This window comes from Anabas testudineus, chromosome 24, assembly GCF_900324465.2.
Source record: "Anabas testudineus chromosome 24, fAnaTes1.2, whole genome shotgun sequence".
Classification (NCBI taxonomy): Eukaryota; Metazoa; Chordata; class Actinopteri; order Anabantiformes; family Anabantidae; genus Anabas; species Anabas testudineus.
The window spans coordinates 4,765,128-4,791,125 of NC_046632.1; the positions used below are offsets into that span (position 1 = coordinate 4,765,128).

The following is a 25,998-nucleotide window of genomic DNA, read 5'->3' on the forward strand; positions in this document are numbered from 1 at the left end:
ATAAACTATGTTTTTGGCTTTAAGCCATTTATTCAACTTTAAAAAAGGCCTCAACTAAAAAGTGTGTTAAACGATCTGTGTTTTAAAAAGTTGATGAGATGAGTCTATCACAGCTTGTGCAATGACTGAAGGATGTGTTCATTTCTTAAAAAGTCATCACCTTGGAGCTGCATATTTTTGGAATTGCACAACCTTGTGTATTTATCCTTGTGGAACACAGTTTATCAGACAGAAATATTTTTAGTTGTGGGGGAGTGAACAAACCTGTTGCAATTCTGGATTTTGTTTTAATTGTTTCATGTTTTTTTTTGTTAAATTACTCTGTTGCGTTTATGTTGCCTAACTGTGTCATATTTCAGAAATTTGGATCAGTGGTTAGATACAAATACTCCCGTGTATGTCATCTGTGACTGTATAAAGACGATGTCCGCCTTAAACTAGGATAATGACACGTAAACCAAAGAGAGGGACTTTTTTTTTTGCCATAGACCACTTGAAAAAAATTTACAAGATAACCCCCGTTGGCATTGCAAACCTGAGATTTAACTTCTGGTTATCACTGATCATGACACCACTCTGAGTAGCTGTATGAGTCAGTATCTGAATGTGTTCACTTTTAAAGAGGAAGCAAACATCCTCCATTCAGCTGTATTAGTTACCTGAGGACAGTGGGAAAATCCCTGATGACACATTAACATTAGAAGTATATTCAGGAACGAGGAAATGGGAATTAAGTCTTTACCAGGTCAGCTGCCAGTGATTTTTTCCACTAATTGAAAAAAAAAACCTGCTCGTGTTCTATTTAAAAGAATTATGATTTTCACATGGCTTGTTACATGAAGAGGAATATTAACCCTGTGGTATCATAAGACATATTCAGTTACAGTTTCAGCATCTTCATGCAGGGTATGTTGACATTGCATTGGTGTCTAGGCAAAGGTAAGCTAATACATAATGTCTCACTGACTAACTCACTCACCAGGAGTCAAGGAGGGCACCTACACTGTAAAATGTACTGTATTGTGTTAACCAAATAAAGAAAAGATTTAAAAAAAAGAAAGGAAGAAAGAAAGGATTGGTTTGACTAAATATTATTAACAATGTATATATAAAGTATAAGTGATCACTGTGATCACTGGGCCTTATTCACAGAAGACATTTGGCATTTCACAGAAGAGAAAGTACAGGTATAAATAATACAGCGAATGACTATATGACTACAGTCATGCTTAACTGGGTCACTTGAACAGAAAGATAATGAATTAATGTGTGTTTTTCTCCTACAGAATAACAAGCCAAGACGTCTGACCGCATTTTCCCAAGCGGCACTTTAGTCATGAACTGAACTGAACTGGAACTTAAATCAACATAGACTACTACTGTGATCAGGACACACACAGTGGTGTACAGTAAGCCGTCACAGTTAAAGGGCATTGACGTGCTGGTACCACTTCATTAATGTTCCTGTCACAGCTGTGCTTTCCTGCTAAGACACATTACAACAGATCTGCTCTGGTAACCAGTGAATTACAGGACTACTTTCTGCATCTGTGCCTCATGTTTGCGCTTTACTTTACATTGTACACATATCTATCCTATTATTAACACGATTAGATATTAAACATTGTAGTACGCATTAATCTGCAAATAGCATTATGTCGAAGCTGGTCGAGAGATATCTTTATGTACTGTTCACAGTGTGTTTATAAGGTAAATCTTTTTGAAAATGGCTAATAACTAATGTCAACTAACCTGCTAGTGCATTAGAAGTAGTCTGTGCTGCTTTCTAAATATAAAATAATGAGTAGCTGTATAAATAAGCTGAACTTTGTGCTAATGTGAGAATAAAAACTAAAAACTATCACCATGGAAACGAAGCAGGCCTTTCACCCCGGATGAAGTTCGAATCTTTTCAGTTCAACTTCCGGGTGGAAATATTGTGCATGAAGAAGATCTGCTTGCAAATTCATTTGGACGAACTTATCGGCCAACTTAACCTTGTATAATGTCCCGAGGCTCAAGTGCAGGATTTGATCGACATATTACCATCTTCTCTCCTGAAGGAAGACTCTATCAAGTCGGTCAGTATGAGGATTTGTTCTGACAAAAGCCGGCTCGCAGGCTCACTTGTTTGCTAGCTAGCTAAATGCTCTGTCATGGTTCGCTTGTTTGCTGCTGGCTGAAAAATAACACGCCGCCAAACCGAAAGTAGTATTATATACAACCACAAGTGTGTTACTAATAGTGTCAAATGTGTCATTTTAGTCTACTTTTCTGTTGGAACCATTAAACTAAATAGAGTGAATCAAAATAGCTAGCTAACTAGCTAGTTAGCATGTTAGCAGTACAGTCCAGCAAGCCGATTCATTGTTCAAAGTGTGAACACCCCGCCAAAGTGAAACTATTATCATATAACCATTAACGTATTATTAGTACCATCATAGTTGTTATTTTGTGTCTAAGTTTTAAACAGCACTGTTAAATTAAACAAAGCGAATGGAAATAGCTAACTGTCTAATTAGCATAATTAGCATTGCAGCCAGTCAAGCTGATTCATTGCTCAAAGTGTCAACTTTCCATAGAGTCAGATGATAAGTTACTTTTTTGGTAAGTTAAGTAAATGTTTCTTTTGATTAAGAACAAGCATTTTATCATTCTGTTGCAGTGACAATTACCTTACGTGTCTTTTATATTTTATAGTTAGATTTTGTGAGTTATGATCTAGTCTCTTGCACCAAGCAGAGCATGTTGACATCAAATAAGCAACCAAGAGATCCTTAAACTGTTCCAAAAACAAAGGAAATGTTTCTCTTTATGCAGATCCTCCAAGTAACACTCATTTGCATGTATCATCACAAACAAAACAAAAAAAAAAAAACACTTCATTAGTTAATTATGTCAGCTGATAATTTTCCTTTGCTTGTTGCTGAAAGTTTCTAGCTGAGGGAAAGTTGTCTGTTTCTTACTTACAGACTGTCCTAAATTGGTGACTGCTGATATGTACTAACATCTGTCTCCTGTTTGCAGAATATGCTTTCAAGGCAATAAACCAAGGTGGACTCACATCAGTAGCAGTCAGGGGGAAGGACTGTGCAGTTGTTGTAACACAGAAAAAAGTACCAGTAAGTTGATCTCAGGTTGATGTTTTCATACTGCTGTGATAATGGAAGCATTGTAACAGTTATAAACTCACATGTTGATGTGAAGACAAGTTGCCTTTACAGTACCTGGATGCTGCATCTGTTTTCCACTCTAAATGATTATAGATGTAAGCATTGTCATGGTTACTCACTGTGGTTTGTTTGTTAGTTAGTGGTTAAGTATGTAAATACTTTTGTATCCATATTTATTTTGTGTTCCAACTCTTGTTTGTGACTAATGGAGAAAATACATTACAATAACATGATTCACCATGTGTTAAAAGGAAACATGGAATTAAAAGAAAAGATGGCAGATGTGCATCATGTTTTTCTAGCTGATAGTGTGGTTTTATGTGACGAATCATTGTTCTATGCAGTTTTTATTATGTGATAAGAAAATATGTGAGGGATGTTTTTGTTTCAGCTTGCAAATCGTTGTACTTGTGTGATATATTGTGTTTTTACATTGTTCTCTATGTAAATGTATAGCATTTGTATTTGTTTTTGTGACTTTGAATGTGACCACAAGGGGCAGGATATTTAGTGCCTGCTGTGTGCATTTAAAATTTTATGCATATTAATTTACAGGGAAATGAATGATGATCACACTGATTCTTCCTTTCTTACTTACAGGACAAGCTTCTGGATGCCTCCACAGTGACTCACCTTTTCAGAATAACAGATAATATTGGCTGTGTAATGTCTGGAATGACAGGTAAGATTCGTGCTATCCTTAGGTTACAAGTCCAAAAACATATGTTTCTATCTTCATATAATTTTTGTAGAATAAAAGATTAGTAGTACAGAAATTTGGTTTACAATTGCACAAACACTGTAGTCCATCTAAATAATTACATTCCAACTCAGAGACAACATGTCGAGCAGCTTGTGCACATTTTCCCCATTCTTTTCTTTACTTTCAATTACTGGAGCAGCTCTGAGTTGCACATTTACTGGAAACTGCAGAGGTTAGTTCTTCATGCAGCAGCTTTTCAGTAAATAGAAACAATTGAGTTGGGAACCACTTTAAACGTAACTACACTTTGTTCATTTCCAGTTCCAGATCTGTGTTGAAGTGGGGAAAATTGAAAGTTGTCTCTATTTTAACCTGTCACAGCATTACTTTGGCTGATGGTTCCTCTTTTTAAACAAGTGTTATTTTTGCCTTTTGAACAGGCTTTTTTTAGATATCATTTAGACATTGTGCCAGAGATTTGAAGTGCCATTATGTGGTCAGTGTGTAGTAACTGAGCCAGGTGCTTTCAACCAAATCAGCTACATTTCCCTTCTTCTGCCTCTGACCTCTTGCAGCTGACAGCAGGTCCCAAGTGCAGCGAGCTCGCTACGAGGCGGCCAACTGGCAGTACAAGTACGGTTATGAGATTCCAGTGGACATGCTGTGTAAGAGAATTGCTGACATCTCACAAGTCTACACGCAGAACGCTGAGATGCGACCACTGGGCTGTTGTAAGTATTGATTTATGGATAGACATTTTAACACAACAGGGAAATTCAAAGTTATATTTAAAAATGTTTGTCTATTCATAATCTCGCAGGTATGATCGTGATCGGCATAGACGAGGAGCACGGCCCCCAGGTGTACAAATGTGACCCAGCAGGCTACTACTGTGGCTTTAAGGCCACCGCTGCCGGAGTCAAGCAGACAGAAGCCACCAGCTTCCTGGAGAAGAAAGTGAAAAAGAAACTGGACTGGACCTTTGAACAAACTATTGAGGTATGGGAAGTGTTGCTACCCTGATGCAGCCACAGGCTGATAAGAATGTAGTGTAAATGTAAAAGCAACATTAGGTGGTTTCCACCTGTGTGACTTTTGAATTTTATCGTTTTATTGTTTTATGTAGAGTAAAAGCAATTGAACTGCTGTCAGAGGGGATTAACGTGATTGAATAAACATTTTAGATTCTTTTTTTCACTTCCTTCCCCACCTTTTTTTCTTCCGTCTTTTGTCCCCTTTAGACAGCAATTTCTTGTCTATCAACTGTTCTCTCCATTGACTTCAAGCCGTCTGAGCTCGAGGTGGGCGTTGTCACAACGCAGGACCCCAAGTTCAGGTAAATATACTCGATATGGCTCTGGTTAGATGTGAAGAGAAGTCATAGAATTATCTCTTATTTTTAAAGGTTTTAAAAAGTCATTGCTGCTCACATACCGTATAAAGGCTTGATCTTTTATAATTGATCAAATACATGTTGGAGAATCTTACAAATCATAAGGAATCTGAATCATCATCCATCAAGCTGTCTTTTATTTCCCCTTCAGGATTCTGACAGAGACTGAAGTGGATTCCCACCTGATGTCCCTCGCAGAGCGAGACTGAGCGTGCACAGACCTTTTCACCTGTTGGATTTGAGTTAGAGCATGATGGGATATGCAGTTCCCAGATGGAGACCGGCAATTCCTTTGTTTGCTGTACATTTACCCCACTGTTTCATTCAACAATAAAAAAAAAAAAAAAGTTTTTGGAGTAAAATAACAGTTGTCCTTGATGCATTTGTAGTATTTACTGTAAAGCATGTGATTGCTTTGCACAAGACGCCCTCTCACCTATTCTTTGTTAACCCCTCACCATGTTTCATCAGCTGTGTTTTCATGTGTCAGTTGATTTTAGCTGCAGGGGAAAATGTTTATGGGAACATGAGCGGGTGCAGAGCTCTGCCTCTGCGCTTCCTGTTGTGGCTCTGAATGTAGACCAAAAAAAAAAAAAACACATCATTTTACATACAGAGGCACTGCGGAGAAGTTATTTTACTACACAGTGAGTGATTCAGATCTGATTTGACCTCATTTTGTAAAGATTTAGTTTTACACACCTGTAGAATGTCAGAAATAGATTACTCCAACTCACCGGATATACCGCACACACAAGCAGTTTCTCTTTGCAAGAGGAAAATGTGTTCCCCCTGATATTTCAGAATGGTGGTGATAAATGTGACTTATAGGCTGCACTGAGTGTGTATCTAGAGGGGGGAACTGACTCTACATTCTAGTAAATGACCCTGTCCATTTCAGCTTCTAGAGGATTTTGTCATCTCTACATAATCAGAAATGATGCTGACATGTCATCAGTCGGTGTCTCTCAGTTGCCTTTCCAGGCTCATCACGTCACTTACTGTCACCTCTTAATTGCCTCTGTGTTGTTGTTTTTTTTTTTTTTTTACAGCCATTATCTGAATCCAACCCAATCCAGCTAAAATGAGCTGTTTTCTCACTCTAAGTGCTTCCCTGATCTCTGGGGCTTTTTTATATTGCGCTTAAATGAATGTTTACATCTCTTATATGATTCCCACCATCCTCAAGAAGCAGCAGCTCGCTCCCTGGAAAATTCCACTGTGCAGGTTTACAGCCCTTTTACAGAGCAATTACGTGGTGCAGAATCCACCGCTATTAGATCTAATCACCCAGGGACACTTTCTGAGTCAGCGCTGGCTCCAGGTTTACTTCATACCGGGAACCAGGGTGGACTAGTGCCAGTTATTTAAGGCAATTCCTTCTTGAAAAATTCTTCAAGTTTTGTACATGCATCAGCTGAAAGGGAAATGTAGAACTTCCCAGTTTCCTGATCATTGTGACATAGCAGTAAAACTAACTGTAGACTTTCTTGGTATTTCAGTGGTTCTAGGGCAGGGTGGAATATTTAAGTACACTATATTCCTCTTGTGCTGCCCAGGGACTTTCAACTTGGTGACTCAGAGACCCGGTGACCTCGCCCCAACAAGGAAATCCCATACTGTTCCAAGTAGCTGAGTGTGATCACATTTTGTCTGTGAAGCCTGGCTGATGACTCTCGTCCTCGTCACTTTGTGCGAGCGAGAAGTGATGCCAGTTATACAATGTGAAAGAGTGGTCGCATTGAAAAAGAAAAACGCTCAACTTGTACTGAGCTGAGGAAGCACACACACACACACAGCAGCCAAAGTTCTTCATATTCATAAACTTCTGTTTATTCTGAATATTTTTTTATAGTGTTTAAATTCACACAATATATGTACAGGTACAAAAATAATATCTCTGTATTTACAATATATTACGTCTGGTATATACACAGCATGTATTTATACAATATACAGAAGGACTATACGGAGGTCGCAGTCTTGCTGTTTTATGCCACAGACTTCTGTGAGTTCTGTGATCTGGACCGGACTTGACCAGACTGGACGCCATCTTCATTCCTGTTTGTGATCCCAGGGCCAGCTCTAGTGGTCTTGGATCTGGAGGGGGGACAGGTATTGATTCGTCCCTCATTGGGGGCTGTGGCCGGGCAACCCAGTAGCAGCATCACCGTTGTTCACACCACCAGTGCAGGGATGGTTCTGTTTATTTTCCGAACTTTATGTCATCGTACAGCTGTAGGGAGGAAAACATAGTAACGGTTAGAAACCCACAGCTTAAAGGTGTGATCAGGTGAAATCTGTTGGGTCATTCAGCTTGAGAGACACTTCCTAACAATCAGATACCGACCTCATCTTCCGACAGGTCCAGCTCCTCCATATCGCTCTCATCTGACTCGCTGTCGGGCAGCTCCCTCAGCTCCAGCGCCGTCTTCTCGTACAGCTGGCAGCGGATCTCTTCATTCTGGCGCCCGTAGGTGAGGTGGTACGGCGTGAAGCCGCCGTAGTTCAAGCAGTTAACTTCGGCGCCCAGGTCGAGGAGGCGACCGACCAGAGTGGGGTTCTGGAGATCCACTGCAAGGTGGAGCGCCGTTCTTCCACTGCACTGTTCCTACAGAAAACAACATGGAACATTAGTTTCATGACTCTGCTTTTCATTTGTAATAGATATTTTGTAAATAAGTGATGCCTTCACTGACAAATTAAAGGTACATACCTGTGCGTTGATGTCTGCGCCCAGCACAACAAGGTTCTCCACCAGTGAAATGTAGCCGTTGATAGACGCCAAGTGGAGACAGTTGTGTCCTGGGAAGAAAAAAATTAGGACACGTTAACAATCAATTTCAAGAAACAGGTACTGCCAGTGTCAAACACATCAAACACACCAGTGGTTCAGAGTTCTGCTTTAACTCGATGCTTACCACTGTAGTTGGGGAAGGACATGATGGTGGTCAGGTGACGCTGGCAGTTCTGGGTAATGAGGCTGAAGCAGGCGAGGGAGCCCTTCTTGCAGGCGATGTGGAGAGCTGTGTTCCCGCTGTCATCAGCCAGCCGCGGGTCACAGCCGGCCTTCAGGAGTTTGTCCACCAGCTGGGGCTGCTCTGTGATCACTGCTAGATGGAGGGCAGTCTGGGGAAAAGGAGATTGAAAAAAAAGATAAAGGTAAATTATCATTCTAAATCCCATTTTAGTACCACTGTGTGTGTGTGTGTGTGTGTGTGTGGATTGAAAATCCTAAATCATTTGTGCTTGGATTCTGTTAATTACCTGTCTCTGGTGGTTCTGTACGTTGAGGAAGGGGTGATAGTGAGACACTTTGATCATCTGGAGGGCATGCTCTGTGGCCTCGTGAATGATGGCCAAGTGGAGAAGCCTGTGGGGAGGGGGGAGAAAGAGAGAGGGGGGGTTATTCAAAATAGTGCTTTTGAAAAAAAAAAAAAAAAAATTACGCATGGAGGAAGCGGTTCCAGCCAAATAAGAAAGAACAAAGCCTGAGCAGTGGAGCGTTTCGCAAGAATGGAGTTTTGTCGGGTTATTTCCACCAGTTGTGGCTTGACACATCTGATGCTTTTATCAGTTACTGGCAGAGGGCCAGGGACTTTCCTGAACGCGCAGCGCGGACTTTAGCGCCGCCCAGAATGCTCTCTCAGCCAAAGTACACTCTCTGTCACACACACACACACACACACACACACACACACTGAGTACGCACTGTAATGCGCACACGCACACACACACACACACACACACACACACACACACACAGTTAAAGACCACTTGTTTTCCTTCACTTTTCGCCATTTTCCTGCGCACTTTTGCAGCTTTCCAGTTCTTTTTTAATGCACCCGTTTCCAATTACGCGCACTAGTGCAAAACTCTATGTACAAAAAAAAAAAAAGTATATATATATAAATATATATACTTTAAACGAAAAGGTCAAATGTGCATACGCGCAATTGCACTATTACAAATCCAGGATAAGTGCACTTACGTGTCACCGTCTTCTGTCACTACAGTCCTCCAAGGCTCGTATTCCTGGTTGTGATCGTATGTCTCCACAGTCATGTCCTCGAACTCGCTCGCCAGCTCGTCCTCTTTCAGGGAATCCAGGCCGCTGTCAAAACGCTCCTCCTGGCACGGCGGCATTTTCCCATGTTTGGGCTCCATGTTGTCGTAGTTATAATCCATTTGAATGTGGTTCGACACGCTGTGTACGTCCATGTTTACGTCGCGGCTGTCAGAAGACACGGCTCCGTGTGCGTGTGGAAAGCTCAGGGCAGAGTGGTGCGGCCGACGGAGGCGCACTGGGGTTTTGTGCGCTCTGCTGGGCGGAGCCTCAGCGGGGATTTCCAATTGACTTATCTTAGAAAAAGCAAAGGGAAATCACACGGAGCTGTGCTTTTTTTGTGAGAAACCCCCCCCCCCCCCCCCCCCCCCCCCCCCCCCCCACAAAAAAAAAAAAAAAAAAAAGCAGACTCAGAATGAAAACTTGTAGTTTCCTATTAGACACCTATTTTCACCTGTGATGTAGGTTAGGGGACATGCCATTAAATAACTTCAATGAATGAGCCATGATGGGCATGAATGAGAGAAAGACAGCCCCTGTCTGGCTCATGAAGAATTCCCTTTTGCACTGGGGAAATTATCTGTTTCAAGTGGCTAACCAAAGTAGCAGTACTCATTTTCCATTTCACACTTTTGTCCTACTTGACCAAATTTAAAGCAATTTAAAAAGGGAGATCCGAGTCCCCACTTTGAATTCTTCATTTACACTGAACATGCGCTGAGCTATGGCTACACACAACTTCTATGAATGATGTGTTTGCCAATACCAACAACATTAAGTAAAATCCTTTGTACATGTAAATCCTGTAAATTATGAGGGAATGCATTTTCTTTAACTAAAATAATGCGTGTTGTAATGAATTTTGGACTTTATCTGTATCCCACTCTGTACGTATGCATGTCATTATTTTGTTATAGCATGCCTTTGTTGTGCAGGTGACCTTCGTGGGATCTGCATGTGTGAAAGCACATGATGTCAAAAAATGTAAAGAAAAAAAAAAAACTACACCCAGCAGGGGACAGACAGAAGAAGGTGGCAGGATTTCCACTCTTGTTTCAGTACACTCTTACACTACAAAGCAGATTTACGCAGTACACCGAGTACAGACGAGCGGGGGGGAAGATTCTAAAGTTTCCTCATGGAGACTCCCTTGTGAAACTAACACTGTGTGTACCACAATAAGCTGTTCTGGACTTACCAATGTAGTATTGCACACAGGGGTAAAATCCTGCACAAACTAGTTTTGATCCTGGAAATCACTGTGTTTTCTTTTTAATTTGTTTGTTTTGTTTGTTTTGCATAAGTGCCACTGTCATAAGTTATAAAACAAAAAGGAAACTCCTTAGCCTTCTATAACATTATAAGTGCGTGACAGCTACCTGTCTGGGTTCCCCTGATATTTAAGAAGAAATTCCCAGGATCATTTCTGTTTACACTGTGAATAGTAGGCTTGGTGAAAACATAGCAACAGTATCCAGGCGCACTGGTGCATTCACACCTGTATGGGGCGATACTCAGTTGAGATGACAGTATACAAAACAAACACACACACACACACACCTAGCAGGGCTGTGATGTCACCAGGTAGCAGCCTACTGCAGTGCGAGTGTCTGTTACGGTGCGTCACATCAGACAAACGTCACATGCACTGGCGTACACCGTGTCCTGTGCGTCCTGAATTCCACACATTCTTTCAACTCTGCTGAGTATCATAACGAGGCATCTGGGGACAAACTGTTCCTGCAGCCCTCCGTGTGTGTGTGTGTGTGTGTGTGTGTGTGTTTCTGTTGTCAGGATTGCGTGCTTGTTGTGTATGTATGGTTGGATTTTTACCCCATATGGGTAATACTGGGACTTCCACTTTGCTACTTGGAGAATTTTTTCTCAGTAAAGCTGTGCAAGATCTCTGGCTTGGTGTTTACATGCGGTTGCCGTGGCGACCAAACCACTGAGAAGGCACTGACGTTAGTTCACGTCGAGCGCTGCACATCGCCCTCTGTCTGCGTGCTGGTAAAGTACCACTTACCCAAGCCTGTGCCTCAGGGGACTTCACACCCTGTCAGTGATCCTCTGACCAACTAACACCAGCTCCACCCTGCATTTTCTTTTTAAACTGCACTGCTATGCTGTCCAGTTTATGAAGTACAACTACTGCAGCTAATACTTATGTAAGTAAGTAAAGTAATACAACAAACCTGCAATTAGTGTACTAGTACTGAAATTGCATCATGGCTGATTTGTTATACTGAAACACTCATAATTTCTGGAGAGCTGTTGTTATTTACCCTCAAACGAATAGTTAGAGACCCTTTTGGGAAATCAGCTTATTCACTTTCCTGCTGAGAGTTAGCTCGAGGAGACGATCACTGTTGCTACTGTGGCTAAATGCTAAATGGAGCCTAGAGCTTAGCTTAACTTTGAATAAAGACTGAAGGTAGAAACAGGTAGAAACAGCTTGCCTGGCTTCCTCTAAACCTACACAGACACGTCAATGAGCTTTAGAGATGTATGTAGCATTATTTTGACCTTTGGACAGATTGGGCCTGTTTCCACACCAAGCTAAGCTACAGAAAGCTAGCTTCCCCCTTATCTTAGGCAGCATTTCAAATAATAATGTATAGAATTTGTATTTATTATTTGTATAGATTACATAAAAGTGATATAATGGGTTAATTACAAAGCGTTAGAATTGTTAGTATGTGATTTGTCCTTTTCTTTTAAAATAAAGAGCCACGAATTCTTTATAGCTAAATAAAGCTAATAGACTCCAGCTCTAATTCCATAATAAGCGCACAGACACGAAGGCGGTATTAATCTTCTAATGCTAATTTGAATAAGCACAGATTATCAAGGCTAATGTAAATTTTAAAAAAATTAAATAAATAGCAGTAGTAAATATTTCATACTTTTTTTTCATGACGTCTGATACATAAGTAAGCAGCTATGATTTCATTTACATTTTTAAATCAGTTTCAGTACCATGTGTAATCAGTGATCTGCACCTACTGTAGCTCAGTCTAAATATAGGTTCAGGTCAGAAATGTGCGTGTCACTCATGATAATCTCCTGTTCCAGATGGAAGCGATCCCCTCATTATTACTGTAATCACTCAGTGGACGATGGCACTCACAGTTAAACTCAAACCATTAATTTCATGTGTTGGCTTACACCCACATTTTACACAAACTGCACACCCACTTCATGTTTTCACAGTGTGTGTGTGTGTGTGTGTGTGTGTGTGGCATGATGTAAAAATAAGTATTTTAGCATCACAAGTTCACACGCGGCTGTTTTCCATGGGTTTGGATTAATGGTATGCTCGTTGTTTGATGAGTCAGGCTGCTTCTCTGTCAAAGGGACTTTACCAAAACCATGAAATGTGAAAAGAATACGCTACATGTATTTTACGACTTTTAATTCCTTATTGTTTTCAGTGTGCTCTATTGCTTCTGCTCACCTGTGCTTCAGTGGTTGAATTATGCTGTATAATAAAGCTGTCTTGCGTTGCCATATCTGATAATCACACATTACACATACATTTCACATAACATATGATATCACTTTATTACATTCACTAGACACAAATGACAATGTATGTGCGACCTGTTGACCTTATTCACTGTCTTTATTCAATTAGTAGGAGAGAAAGAAGTATAAGGAAGATCAGCGATTCCCAGAACAAAAAAAATAAACAAAAAAGGTTTCTATACCTATAAAAAGAACAAAGTTATTCCCTATAACTGATATGACATGGTGATGAAGTATTGATGGTATGAAGGTTGGTAAAACATAGAGTTTCAACTTCTTTCTAGAGCTACAGCTTCTGAAAAAGTGACTGAAGACATCAGAGACTTATTGATTGAAACTGTTAAAGTGAGGTGAAAAACTCTGATACTCTCCCCTTTGTTGCCTTGGTTTCGCGCTGAATGTGCAAATGCGTATTTTTTCGGGGAAGCGTGGGTGTTTTTCGGAGAAGGGGTAATACCTTTGTTTCCCTCCCCAGGCATTCCCACAGTGTTCTGCATACACATTAATACATTAACACACATGTCCTGTATTAGATTGTGCTATGCGATCTGTTGTCCTACTGCCCTAGTGTCATCGGGAATCTCTCACAAACATAGAATTGCTACGTGACGAGCATGGAAATATAAATAAATATCACACACGAAAAGAAAAGCATAAATTAAAGCTAATTTGTTAACTATAAAGATGCTGGTAGAAGCGTTTTTATAACTTTTATGCTAAGCTATGCTAATTTCAAGCTAATTTCTGACACTGCTGGCTCAGGCCCCATTTTTGGCATTCATTAAGTGGTAGCAAACAATGGGATTAATCCTCAAAATGTTGAACTATTATTTTAAATTAATTTTAGACGCTTATATGCAATTTACCATGTTGTGTTAAATGCAATCAAAGGTGTGAGGCATAAGGACTGTACTACCAAAGGGGTCTGTAATGCAAGAATTAAATGGGTATGAAAAATTATCTGTAAAATCTGAATATGACAGTTGTAACATGCAAATATTGGGGATGCTTTGCTTTGCTTGGCCTCAATTCAGGTACACGCTCCTGCAGATTGAACAAGCTGGAAATGTTAGTGTCTTCTGTGTGAAGCATGAGCAGGATGTTCAGAACGACACTTCAACTTTAAACTTCAACCTCTTGTTCAGTTGTCATGTGTCAGTTGTACACAGCAAGTCTTTACCTGTATCTTTACTTATAATTTCATATTTAGGTAATTGTTCTGATCATCTTTTTTGTAGTAAAGGACAGAGCACCATGATTCTTAGAATACGAAACTGTGCAAAGGTTAAAGTATTTTTGAAACCGTAAGCCGAAAATCATATCAGAAGAAGCGTCATAAAACTGTCTCTGTTCGTAGTTTGAGGTCATAGATTTGATTACAAATTGCTATCTCAGTGCTGACTGTCATGTGAGTGCACATGCAAAGTAGAAAGTACTAGTAAGACATTTTCCGCGGTGCCGTGCAGCTTTAAGTGATAAAACTTGAGGGGACTCAGAAAACTTGCCAGTGGACCATAAACTGTGGTTTTCTCTTTGGTTCTTTTCATTCTTGTGTTGCTTCCACATTCCGTTGTGTGCAACTGTATTGATTGTCCATTGTGTCAGCAGTCTCTCCTCTTGACTGTGTGAGAAAAAAAGTTCAGTGTTATGAAATAAACCACAAAGACAACTCAGATTTTCTGCCCTAAATACAAAGAGACAAGCAAAGTTTCCTGACACACTTTTAGTAGTGTGAAAATGGATGTGACTGTCAGTGTGCTACACACCACGGAAATAGTGAGGCTACAAGACAAACCACAAATCAACTGAGCCAAAGGTTTGACATAACATCTCACATGCATTTTTGCATTTTTCTGTGAGGTTTAACCAGGTCCTCTGTGTGTTCTGTCACGCCTGTCATCACAAGTAAACCTGCAGCTTCGCATTGTGTGTGCTAATGACACTGATGATTGAGCTTTAATGCACATCTCTAAATTACAAATATAATGTAGTATCAAAGCGTAGTGAGCATGGATTGAAAATCTCATTCCATTTCATTTCTTCCTCTCGTATTATCACCATTCATTCATTGTTATTATTACTAGGAATTCGAAAACCAAAATATTCAAGAGTGGAACAAAACTGAAGAACTGTCAGGTTCTTGTGACGCTACCTAGAAAGGGTCTTTATCTCTCCCTTGTGGTTGAAACATGAATTGCAGATCTTGTTTCAAGTCCTTCTCGGCATCACTTAGATGAACTAAAACAATGCTGAAAAGTACATGGAAATGTGAGTAGGAAGTGTGAATCTACCTGCATTTCACCATATGTGTCATGGATTTTATGCTATTCTGACAAATCAGGATCATTTTTATGCACTGTAGATATGTTAACAAAATCATTTTTAAACATTATGCAACATTATATTTAAAATAGGTCACCTATAGTATTTACAACATTGCCAAGAGTCTCAGGCATACCACCAGGAGAGGCGGACCAGGCAAAACAGGACAGGCCACTCATAAACTGGCCCTGTCTAACACTAAAGCAGACATATAAAAATTAAAACAAGCCTGCTTTTCTTGTAATCAAATCAGGCCATTAAGTTATTAAACTACTAAAATTAATGAAGTGGAGGACAGATTAATTGCAAATCTCCATTTAAAAAAGGTTTGCAAAACACAGAGCATATTTTTTATATGTCATAGTATTATGAGTATTCTTTTCCAGATAAGTGGTTACTGGTATATGGTTGAGCAATCCAGGAATTCTTATTTAACTTCATGGAACAGCTTTGGCATACACCAAACATCTCAATAAAGGAATCTTATTGGGCTGGGTTGGTGAAAAAAAAGAATACCCTGTTGTTTACACACAGTATAAACAGGTATATATGGTATTTGGCACTGATTTCCCATTTCTGCACTGTTCTCACTCCTTTAGGACACCAAATACACTCTGAGCCAGATGAGGGAATATTTTGTTTTTCAAAGTGTTGCAATGCCTGTTCTAGTGAAACGTGTACTCACACACACACACACACACACACAACTGTCCATCAAACCAGCAGACAACATCACGACTCTAGCTTTCGCCTACTCCTCAGTCTGTCCATCACTTGCTACCCAGATGAGTGAGAAGCGAGTCAAGCAGCAAGCTGTGACAGCTTTGGCCCCGGGGTGCTTGAATCATCTGCCAGTCAGCTACCAGAGGCTCTGCAGCACCTCTTCAACATATCCCTGCAGCAGCTGCATAGAGTGCCTTCACTGTGAAAACCTCCTGTCTGCTTCCAGTGCAAAACAAAGGTATTCATGTTTCCTGACTGGCTAAGGCAATGACAGCTTGTATTGAAAATCTTTGAGTTGTCATTCATGAATCAACAGTAGAGAAAGATTTCTCTGTGATATGCTGCCTCTCTTTTCATTCCACTTCTGTATGTATGGGGGACATACAGAAGACATACAGGAGACAATATGTACAGTCTCCTGTAGAATCAGTAGTATATATTCTATATACTATTGTAAAAATAACAGATTTGTCTATTTTATTACTGTTGTCCCTTAATGTCGAGGGGCAGTCCATAAATCAAGTGACCAAAAACAACTGAAAAGCTATTAGCATTAATAAATTATTTACCTTTTAAAGAGACAGCTATTGTAAAGCTTTAATAAAAAGGTGACTTAGAATGTAGCTACTATCCATAATAGCATACTTAACTATAAGATTAAAAAATAAGCACACAAACAAAATTGCAGAAATGAACATATCAGGTCATCTTCTGTAATTAGATATTAGACAACTAAATTGAAATTAAAAGAAACAATAATCAAATAAAGCATTTATAAAAAATAACATTTTTGTTTGTCATTTATATATTTTGGCTTAGTCAGTAATTCTCGTGTAGGTTTTTACATTATTTGAAGTGATCAAACTGCTCCATGTTTAGACTTTTTATAAAAAAGGCACGAACATTAGGTAACATGCATTGCTTGGTATATCAGTGTAGGTATATTCCTCCACACACAGTAGATTACCTGTCAGGTGTTCAGAAAAAGTTAGAAAGAAACTACAAATCCCACAAATCCTCAAATGGTAACGGTTTCCCCATAGCAAGATCTGATTGGACAAATTCAGTAAAGCCTCGTGTCATTGGTCGACGGTGGCCATGTTTGCATTACCAGCTGTCTAGATGCAGGTTAGCTAACCGGTTAGCCGTCTGAGCTACATTTACCTCTTTACTCGGGGTAAAATTAACGAACAGTGCTGCCACCCCATCAATACCGACGTGTCTGTGCGGAGTAATGCCTGTTCACTCACGGGAGAAGAAAGAAAATAGCCACGAAGAAATGGAGGTGGATTTCCCCGAGCAGGACGGCAGCAGCACAGACGAGGAGGACACTGTTAGCTCGACGGTGTCTGAAGATGGAGACAGCTCGGGTAGGAAAAATAGGCCTTTAATATCTACTCTCATACCCACTGTGCCTTTTTTAACATGGCTGTTTGTCCAGACAGTGGCTATACAAGATATGCGACTGTTGTTGAAAGTAAGCTCTTACTTTGTCCAGGGAGGTGGTGATATAATGTGGAGAAACAGTGAAGTAGACAGTGGTTTAAAAAGCAGATGACATGAGGGCGATGGAAGTCAAAGCTGTCATGTCTTAATGTCTGTGAACAGAGATGGATGATGAGGACTGTGAAAGGAGGAGGATGGAGTGTCTGGATGAGATGACCACCCTGGAGAAACAGTTCACAGACCTGAAGGAGCAGTAAGTTCTTCACAGAGTGATTAAAGACCATGTGCTAAAATCTTACCAAAACGAACATACAGTGATGGTGGGATGATGTTTTTACTATACAGATTTAAAAACGTGGTAATCGAGGGTGATAAATATACTGTACATCCTCTACCAACCAAGTCTGTCCCAGCAGCTGTACTGTGTGCAACTGTCAGTTTTTAGGAAGTGACCTCCTGTTTTCATAGTGTCTTCAGCTTTTATTATGGTAAAAGTGGTTGGCAGCACACTGTTCTTGAGAAATACAGGCATGTCTTTTCTCAGTTTGTCTCTGTAGGACTGTATGCTTTCAATTTCTATTCTTCATTTGTAACCTGTCAAGTTTTATTGCATTTCTTTTCACTGTAGTTACAATCACTGTAAAGATGCAATAAAAGCCTCTATTTAGATTTATGAATCAATGTGTATTGCTGTCTTTTTCTCTGCTGCCTAGGTTGTATAAGGAGCGTCTGAGCCAAGTGGACATCAAGCTGCAGGAGGTAATGGCTGGCTGTGCTCAGGAATACCTGGAACCTTTAGCCAACCTGCAGGAGAACATGCAGATCAGGACCAAAGTGGCCGGTGAGTTGTTGCTGCATGATTATGTATCCTGGCTCTCATGATTACATATTATTACTGTGACCTACATTTTTCTTTGGCTAAATCTGTTAGTGTTCCTGTTTGCACCTCAGTGATGTCTACCTTCCGTGGGTGCATTTCTATAAGAAACACAGATATGATGCTGTTGATCTCATGTTGATTTACAGTCAATGTGTGCTTCAGGGATCTACAGGGAGCTGTGTTTGGAGTCTGTGAAGAACAAGTATGATTGTGAGATCCAGGCTGCCTGCCAACACTGGGAGGTGAGAGGTCTACACAAGTCAGAAGTTAAGTGAGGATTAGAGTCCAAGTAAAAATACATTTAGTTTGAAAAGATGATTGCTTCTACAATGGTGTATACCCTGTCAAATATCAGATATTTCTGTCACTGTAAGAGCTACGTACATGGAGGAAAGGATTATTTTTGGAGGTGATTTCCGTTGGTCATCTATATGTGTTTACTCCATTTGTGTTTTAGAGTGAGAAGTTGCTGCTGTTTGACACTGTGCAGAGCGAACTGGAGGAGAAGATAAGAAGATTGGAAGAAGACAGACACAGTATTGACATTACCTCAGGTACCAACAAAGACTGTCAAAAATAAAAGTGTTTATCAATGTGTTGACCATTTAGTCAGTAAAACCGTTAATTTATTAAAACGGCTAGATGTCAAACCTTAATTAGGTAGTTCTTTAGTACGAGTAGTAAAACAAGTATCAATAATATAGAACAGTTTAGTTAGTAGTGTTTATGAATAATCAGTAAGTAAACATTGCAGATGATAAAAATATAGTAACAACATTTGAAATTTGCTCACACATATAAATGTGAAACAGATTGACCAGAATATAAAGCAAATATCCAACATAATGAAGTGACACAGAAGCCCAGTATTTCCCCTCACTCTAATTTGCCCTCTTGGTTTTCCAGAGTTGTGGAATGATGGATTGCATGCACGGAAAAATAAGAAGAAAGACCCATTCTGCCCTGTCAAGAAGAAGAAGCCTGTTGTTGTTTCCGATATCCTTTTTCCTCTTGATCCTGTCCTTGTCTTATTCTTCCAAGCCTTCATCTGCACCACATTTTGCTGCTGCGCATCAGCGTCATGCTGCTTAAGACAGATGTTTCCTGGCACTCCTCAACAAAGCTTTCCTTAACCTTTCTCTTACGGCCTTATATAGTTTACATGCTGCAAGATCTGGATATTCTTGAAGACTGGACCGCAATAAGAAAGGTATTATTTTTTGGAATTGTACAATCTAGTCAAGTGGTAAAAGTCTATGTTTAGTTTTAGCTATGTTTAGTTCTGAGTTTTGTCTTGGTTTTTACCTCCCCCTGCAGGCAATGGCATCGCTGGGGCCACACAGGGTAAAGGTGGATGGTAAGAGTTTCTCCTCGTCATTGATTAGTCTGACTGGGTGCAGTGAGCAAACCAATATATTCTGCTAAAGGTTAATTTAAATGCAGACAAATGTTGCTTTTGTCTCTTTCCCTGTCAGCCCTTTAATGCCCTGTATTTGTTTCTTTTAACCTTACACTCCCCTTAGTCACTTGTTCCCTTCCCTCACTCAGTTTTTCCTTTCCCTTCCTGCAGTCCCCCTAGTCAAGCCTGACAGACATCACCATGTTGCGCGCTTTGAGGATGGTCGACTATTCTATGACAACCAGTGGTACTGCAGGGGACAGACCATCTGTATTAGCAGGAAGGATGAGTACCCGACTAGGTGTGTGTGTGTGTGTGTGCGCGTGTGTGTGTATGCAAGTCTGTTATTAAGAGGCAGCACGGTCACATGATGTTTTTGGAAGATGGATCATGGATTTAAACAAAAACCATTTGGCTCGGTGATTGTTGCTCTGCATTCTGCTCTTTGTGCGTCCTGCCCTGTGTATTGTCAGGACAGGATGCACAGTGAATAGTGGGTAAGCATTGATGTTGGCGTTTCACGGCACCACAACACCACCCGCTTCACTGCCACGGAGTAGCAAAACAAATGCAACAGGTGGCTGTTATGAATAGATGCAGCTGTGATTCTGGCAATGCATTCAAAATCTTAGTGGGTAGATGGTCTGAGGGCATAAAAAGTTTCCTGATACATACAGGTGCAGGTGGTCTTAACAGTGATCACATATCAACCCAAATCAACTGTCATCATTAAAACTCCAACTGACTAAACAGTAAAACTGCTCTGCAGGCTTACCTTGCATGGAATAGATCTCCTCGTTTAAGGGAGGTGACGTTAGCACATGCTTTGTTTGCTCTCATCATATTTCAAAGCACTTTTTAACAATCCGATCAAGAGCTTCAGAAGCTTGAATTATATTCCAGCTGGCTGTGTGTCTGTAAAATGTTTAGATTGGTTTGGTGTTGTTCTAATGTCATTCCTGTCCTGGTGTCATGCAGTGCCATCATCACCACAATCAACAATGATGAGGTCTGCTACAAACGAATGGACGGCACCAAGTCAAAGCTGTATGTCTCCCAGCTGCAGAAAGGCAAATGCACTATCAAGCACTCATAAAATCCACAACACCTGCACCATCACGTTTCTGTCTCATTTCCATGTTCTATCTTTCTACATACCTACACTACACATTCAATCCACTTTCCCTGTATGAGTAACACAAAAAAATACTGCATAGAACAACTGACCCCTTCTAGTGTAAGGAGATGATCTTTTCTGTAAATATGTATATGTATGTTGATATTATCGACAAGGTCACAAAGTGTCATTTTCTCTGGAACGGAGATCAATGCAAAGTGCTGCTAAAAAAAAAAAAAAAAAAAAAGACGAAGGGAGAACAAAACCGGAGCAGTAGTGAACTGTGAACAGCAGAGCTCAGTCGCGTGCCTTTCTGAGATGGGGGGAGGGGGGCAAAAACAGAACTATCAATGCAGTGAAGCCTTACTCTGTACTGTGTTAGCACCGCAAGGACTGAAGCAGGTCAATGAACAAGTGAATGAAAGATCCTGATCCAGGTGAAGATGCGGTCAGCAGCGTGCTGCATGCACCAGTGAGACTTGAATTTCATGCTCCATAGAGCCTGTTAAATCTGTATTAGGATCCCCAGGGAACCCAGCTTGAGAAAATGTTTGATTCAGTGAAAAACAATATGCAACTGTCAATATGGAGATAGAGAGTGAGAAATGAACTTTGAATAAATGATTATATTGTGGACATAGTAAGATCAAACTATTCTTCAAGAACACCCCAGGGTTTTATTGAAACCCACTTGGGGAGCCATTATACTAAATGATCTCCCAGTGTTTTGATGTTTTAGTGCATTTTCCCCAGCACTGGTGTTTTTTTCTTTTTCTAAAGTGCAAGACCAGCCCCATGCACTAAGCAAAACCCAGGTGTAAAATAACCTAAACATGCAGTAATAAGAGGTGCCCTGTATATACTGTAGAAGCGAGAGTATGTTTTGTGTTTACTTCACTGTGATTTTCCTCTTGGTCGCTTATCGTGTTGCCATAAGTCTGATAGTGCCTAGAATTTAATATTTAAAGGAAAATTCCAGTGTTTTTCAACCTGGTTATGTCTTATAAATGGTTATAAATAGTTTAGAAACATGAATTGAAGTGATTCATGTAAATATGTAATTTGCAAAAGCCCTTGTTTTTGCAATCTCTACAATGTGGGAGTTGAGTGTTAGCTTAACCAATAGAATTATAGTATCTAAATTTATTGGGAATACAGGAAGTTGAAAATATCCTGGAGTTTTCCTTTATATTAGGAACCAAGAAACAAGTTCAAGTTTGGACAGCATTTTCTTTTCTGTGACGGTGGGGTCATAATGGCCTCTAACTCAAAAGGATTTCCTGTTCCCCGTCCCCCTTCTTGTCTTCGTACCCCTCTCAGTTGTCACTTCTTTTTACCTTATTCCCTTTTGTCGTCTTCTTTGCTGTCAGTACAAATATTTCTCAGCTTTGATGCATTAACAGTGCAAAGAGAAAGCAAGGTTAACAGGTTTTGTGTGTGCAGTCTGACAAATGTAAATTATGTTTGGTTAAGTGAGGGTGGGATCCTGCTTTGTGCTGTCTTTACAGTGCTATATTCTTTCAGCATTGCATACTCATTTCAAAGTATTACCTGCCAACAGGATTGTAAAGAGAGCTGCTTACAACATTACATCATTAACGAAACACGTGTGTCTGAAGCCTGATGGAGAAGCCACAAAAGTAGAGCTTTTGTTTTTTGTTTATTTTTGTTTTTGATTTGTTTTATCTGCTTTGTTTCTACCTTTTTATGAATCAAGGTTCCTTTTTCCACATTAGGAGTGAAGAGAAAAACACAACGTGGCAATGCATGTACAGCTGACATAAGATTTTTGTTTGTATCATTTGAACAAATCCTGCACATAAACAATTCATATGAAAACAGAGAGTCTTAATTTGAGTCAAAATGTGTTTCTGCTGCACTTTCTGGTCAAGACACTGTCAACCTGCACTGATCAGCTTCAGTCACACTGATTTCTTTTTATAAAAAATGTCAAAGCCTTGCATAGAGCTTAAATATCCTGTTTGACATGACCTAGCATGCACAAAACACCCTGAGAAAATCTGCCAGTGTACAAGGGGAGAAGGGCCCTGACAGTGCTCATCCAAAGTTCAACCCAGAGGTTTGCTGAACCCTAACTACACTTTTGATTTGCGAGAGGAATGCTGAGCTAGTCCTATTTGTTAATGGCTCTTTGGTCTGCTGTGTTGTTCAGTCTTTCAGTCACTTATTTCTGCCAGAGGGCCACTTACTAAATTAACACCACATACTGGTATTGATTCAGGTTCTACGGTGATATACCATTTTCTTACCCCCCTCATTGTCCACATGCCTCTCCTCAGCCCTGTGCCGACACTTGATGCAGAAATATTTCAACTTTTGGTTGATGTATTGGGAATATGGGTCAGATTGAAGACATTTGAAATTCAGAGAAAGCTCGAAAGGTGAATTGGTTGAAAATCCCCTCTAGATGGAGCCTTATAACCAAACCCAGTTGGTGAAATGAGTGTACTTGTGTGTGACAGTTTGTTTGGGTGACCACACAGCCACACAAGGTCAACACCATGTTTCAAGCTACTGCTTCCACATTGCAGTGCCCACTCTTTGGCCAGCATGTGTCACTAGTGCTCCACACTTGAGAGCTAGCAGACTCTGCACTAGATGGGAGGAGGGAGGTCGTCTGTGAATCTGGGACACCCTGCTGCTGAAGTCTTCCAGCTGATGAAAGAGAGAGAGGGAGAGGACGAGGAACAGGCATGAAGGCACAGTTTGATCACAACTCGCTGGCCAACGTCTGCTGCCGCAACAGAAAGAGGGAGAGAGAGAGAATGAGGAAAATCCCCATCACCGCTTCAAAGGCAGCAGCAGCAGCAGCTGTTACTGTACACAACATGCAGCATCTTGCTTGAGCCTCTATTGAATTAGCTTCACACGTTGCTGTGAACGTGGAGATGTAGACACATTGCAGGAAAGGGAGTTTGTTTGTTTTATGTCTGGCTGGGTATGTGATGATGTTGGTTGGTAACAGCTACTGTTATGACTTGTCAGACCCTGATGGACAAGAGAGGCTGGACATCTTCAGACCCATTTATACTTAATGAGTAACTAGAACTGGAGGGTCATTCGGCCATGTTTACTGCAACACTGGGGCTAATTAGACCGTGAAAGTGTCACAGTGTGCTAAATTACTTATATCCCTGCCCCTCTGTGTGATGTGCATGCGTTGTAAGCAGAGTGAGACTGTGTACGTGGATATCTTTGTTCATGCGTGCACGGACCGCGTGTAGGAGCGTACCTTTTGATGCAGATTGTCGGAGAGAATGCACACAGCTGCGAGTTAGCATCAAGAGAAGAAGTCAAGATGTTCCTCATAGACGAGGACACAGAGACGAACTCAGCGAGGTGGATTCAGAGAGGCTACTATCACCTCTCTAGATGTTTCAGTGTCAGTGGCCTAGAATTTACCGTCAGGTTTAACGGCTTCATTCAGCATCACATTCTGTCTAGACTCCTTTAAAGGGAGGTTTAATTACCTGGTGCCTCGTGTGTAGGTATAGATGTGGCACATTGTGAAAGTAACATTTAAAAGACTCATTTTAAAAGACAAAAACTTTGATTCATCACGTGGCTGCTTCTTGTTTTCAGTGATTTCTAAATGGGGCAAAGTGCAAAAACAACCACGCCGTTACCTTTCTGAATTTTAGTGTCTTTCATATTCATGTATCGCTTCACCAGACGAGACTCTGCTGTTCCCTTCTGTCGAGTAAAGATATCAAGCATAACTAAACAAACCTTTCTCCCACAAGATGACAAATGCATGCTGAAGAGAAATGTCAAATTCAAGTTGACTACAACACCTAATAGTAATTCCTAACGAGCGACATTTCTAATGTTTTGAGAAATAAGTATGTTTGTCATCTCAGGATGGAAAATTGACGGAAGGAAAAAACATCTACAGCTGACGCTACATTACCAAAAGGTCCATCTTCTCAGGGATTGCTAGTTGTGAAACACTCATGCTACTTGTTACCATGTCAACCTATGCACATCGCCGAAATTCAGTAACTACCAGAGACCCATCAGCTAATTTTGGTGCTACTCCTCAGTATGCTTTTGCCAGCACTGTGTGCCAAGCTTTCCCTTTTTTGTAGTGAGGTGGAAGAAATCATTTGACCCTTTCCAGCGTCCTTACATTTTGCAAAGGTGAGGACACAGAGTTGTATGTAGCACTTGTTTTCAGTAGCTCATGGAGCTAGGATGGGGGGGGGGGGGGGGAAACCCCAGAATGTAGCCCACCATTTCTGTCTCCGACTCAAAAGGCTGGTCTTTGAGAAGCAGTGCGATCCGGAGAGCAACCCAGTCCGTTCTGGTCTCTGTTTCCTGTCTGCCACATTCTGCTATTAAGGTGTATGCTTCAGTGATCTCTTGTCATGTGCGGTTTAGAGGGAGTTTATTTTTAACTAGCCCCTCCTGAATTGGATCGAGGTGGTACACTTCTCTGCCCATCAGCAGAAATTGCTTAGTTTATACACATTGAACAGACGCCTCTAACACTGTTATACATAAACTCAGCATTGCCAAGCATGCTCTAACAACAGGCGGGGATAAGCTTAATAAGCGAAGACATGTAAATACGTCTGTTCTGCTGGACTTTCCAGATTGTATTTCATCGTCTCACCTGCAGATGACACAGCGTGACCCCACCAATCCAGTCCCTTGTGTTTTTCCTGAAGTTCTGCCAGATGTCCTCCCTCATGGTCTCCTACACCTCCTTTAACAAAGACAATTGGGCTGGAGTGGAGTCATCAGTAGGTGCAGCCTTGTCACTTGGAGTGCTGTACTTTGCCCAAATACCAAATTGTCCCCAAGACTCCTGGTTGGCACACGGTGGAAGTTGTTGGAGCTGTGCGTGAGGGACTATGGGTTAAAATTTGCATCCATCTTTTGTGGTGATGATAATAAGATAGATATTTTTTTGAGATCTTCTAATAGAGCTGTGATAAATGATTTCTTGAGTCTTGAGTTTTGTTTTGTTTTGTTTTTTTGACTTACTAGCTTGAAGCTGCCTACGGGCCTCCGTCTGTATGTGTCAAGTTTGTTTAGCTGACCAGACGAGGTGTCAGTATCACCTTCCACCTCCACACCCACTGTCCTCAGACACCATACAGTATCTCCTCATTATGTCAGGTCTGATATGTAAAGTAGCCGCGGGAACCACTGTAGCATAACAGATGCGGATAGGGGTAATGTTTTGTGTGTACCTAAGATAGACGTGTGTTCATATCCTTCT

At 40.7% G+C, this 25,998-nt stretch overlaps 3 protein-coding genes across 3 annotated transcripts; 2 read left to right on the forward strand and 1 right to left on the reverse strand.

Annotated features, from left to right (window-relative positions):
* The first annotated feature begins 1,899 nt into the window (after positions 1-1,899).
* Positions 1,900-5,623, forward strand: LOC113149408 (proteasome subunit alpha type-6). The gene is made up of 7 exons (XM_026341519.1): positions 1,900-2,081; positions 3,028-3,122; positions 3,774-3,855; positions 4,452-4,607; positions 4,697-4,875; positions 5,118-5,212; positions 5,421-5,623. The coding sequence occupies exons 1-7, from the start codon at positions 2,006-2,008 to the stop codon at positions 5,476-5,478; spliced, it is 741 nt and encodes a 246-aa protein (XP_026197304.1). The 5' UTR covers positions 1,900-2,005; the 3' UTR covers positions 5,479-5,623.
* Positions 5,624-7,077: 1,454 nt separating this feature from the next.
* On the reverse strand, positions 7,078-9,566 carry nfkbiaa (nuclear factor of kappa light polypeptide gene enhancer in B-cells inhibitor, alpha a). Its single transcript, XM_026341518.1, has 6 exons — positions 9,261-9,566; positions 8,537-8,642; positions 8,191-8,398; positions 7,986-8,074; positions 7,620-7,880; positions 7,078-7,505 (listed from the first exon to the last, which is right to left on the reverse strand). The coding sequence occupies exons 1-6, from the start codon at positions 9,488-9,490 to the stop codon at positions 7,476-7,478; spliced, it is 924 nt and encodes a 307-aa protein (XP_026197303.1). The 5' UTR covers positions 9,491-9,566; the 3' UTR covers positions 7,078-7,475.
* Positions 9,567-16,987: 7,421 nt separating this feature from the next.
* On the forward strand, positions 16,988-21,006 carry brms1lb (BRMS1 like transcriptional repressor b). The gene is made up of 10 exons (XM_026342186.1): positions 16,988-17,278; positions 17,517-17,607; positions 18,068-18,195; positions 18,397-18,476; positions 18,692-18,788; positions 19,141-19,230; positions 19,380-19,444; positions 19,552-19,591; positions 19,805-19,934; positions 20,612-21,006. Exons 1-10 carry the CDS (start codon positions 17,143-17,145, stop codon positions 20,727-20,729), a joined length of 975 nt encoding a protein of 324 aa, XP_026197971.1. The 5' UTR covers positions 16,988-17,142; the 3' UTR covers positions 20,730-21,006.
* Positions 21,007-25,998: the final 4,992 nt, after the last annotated feature.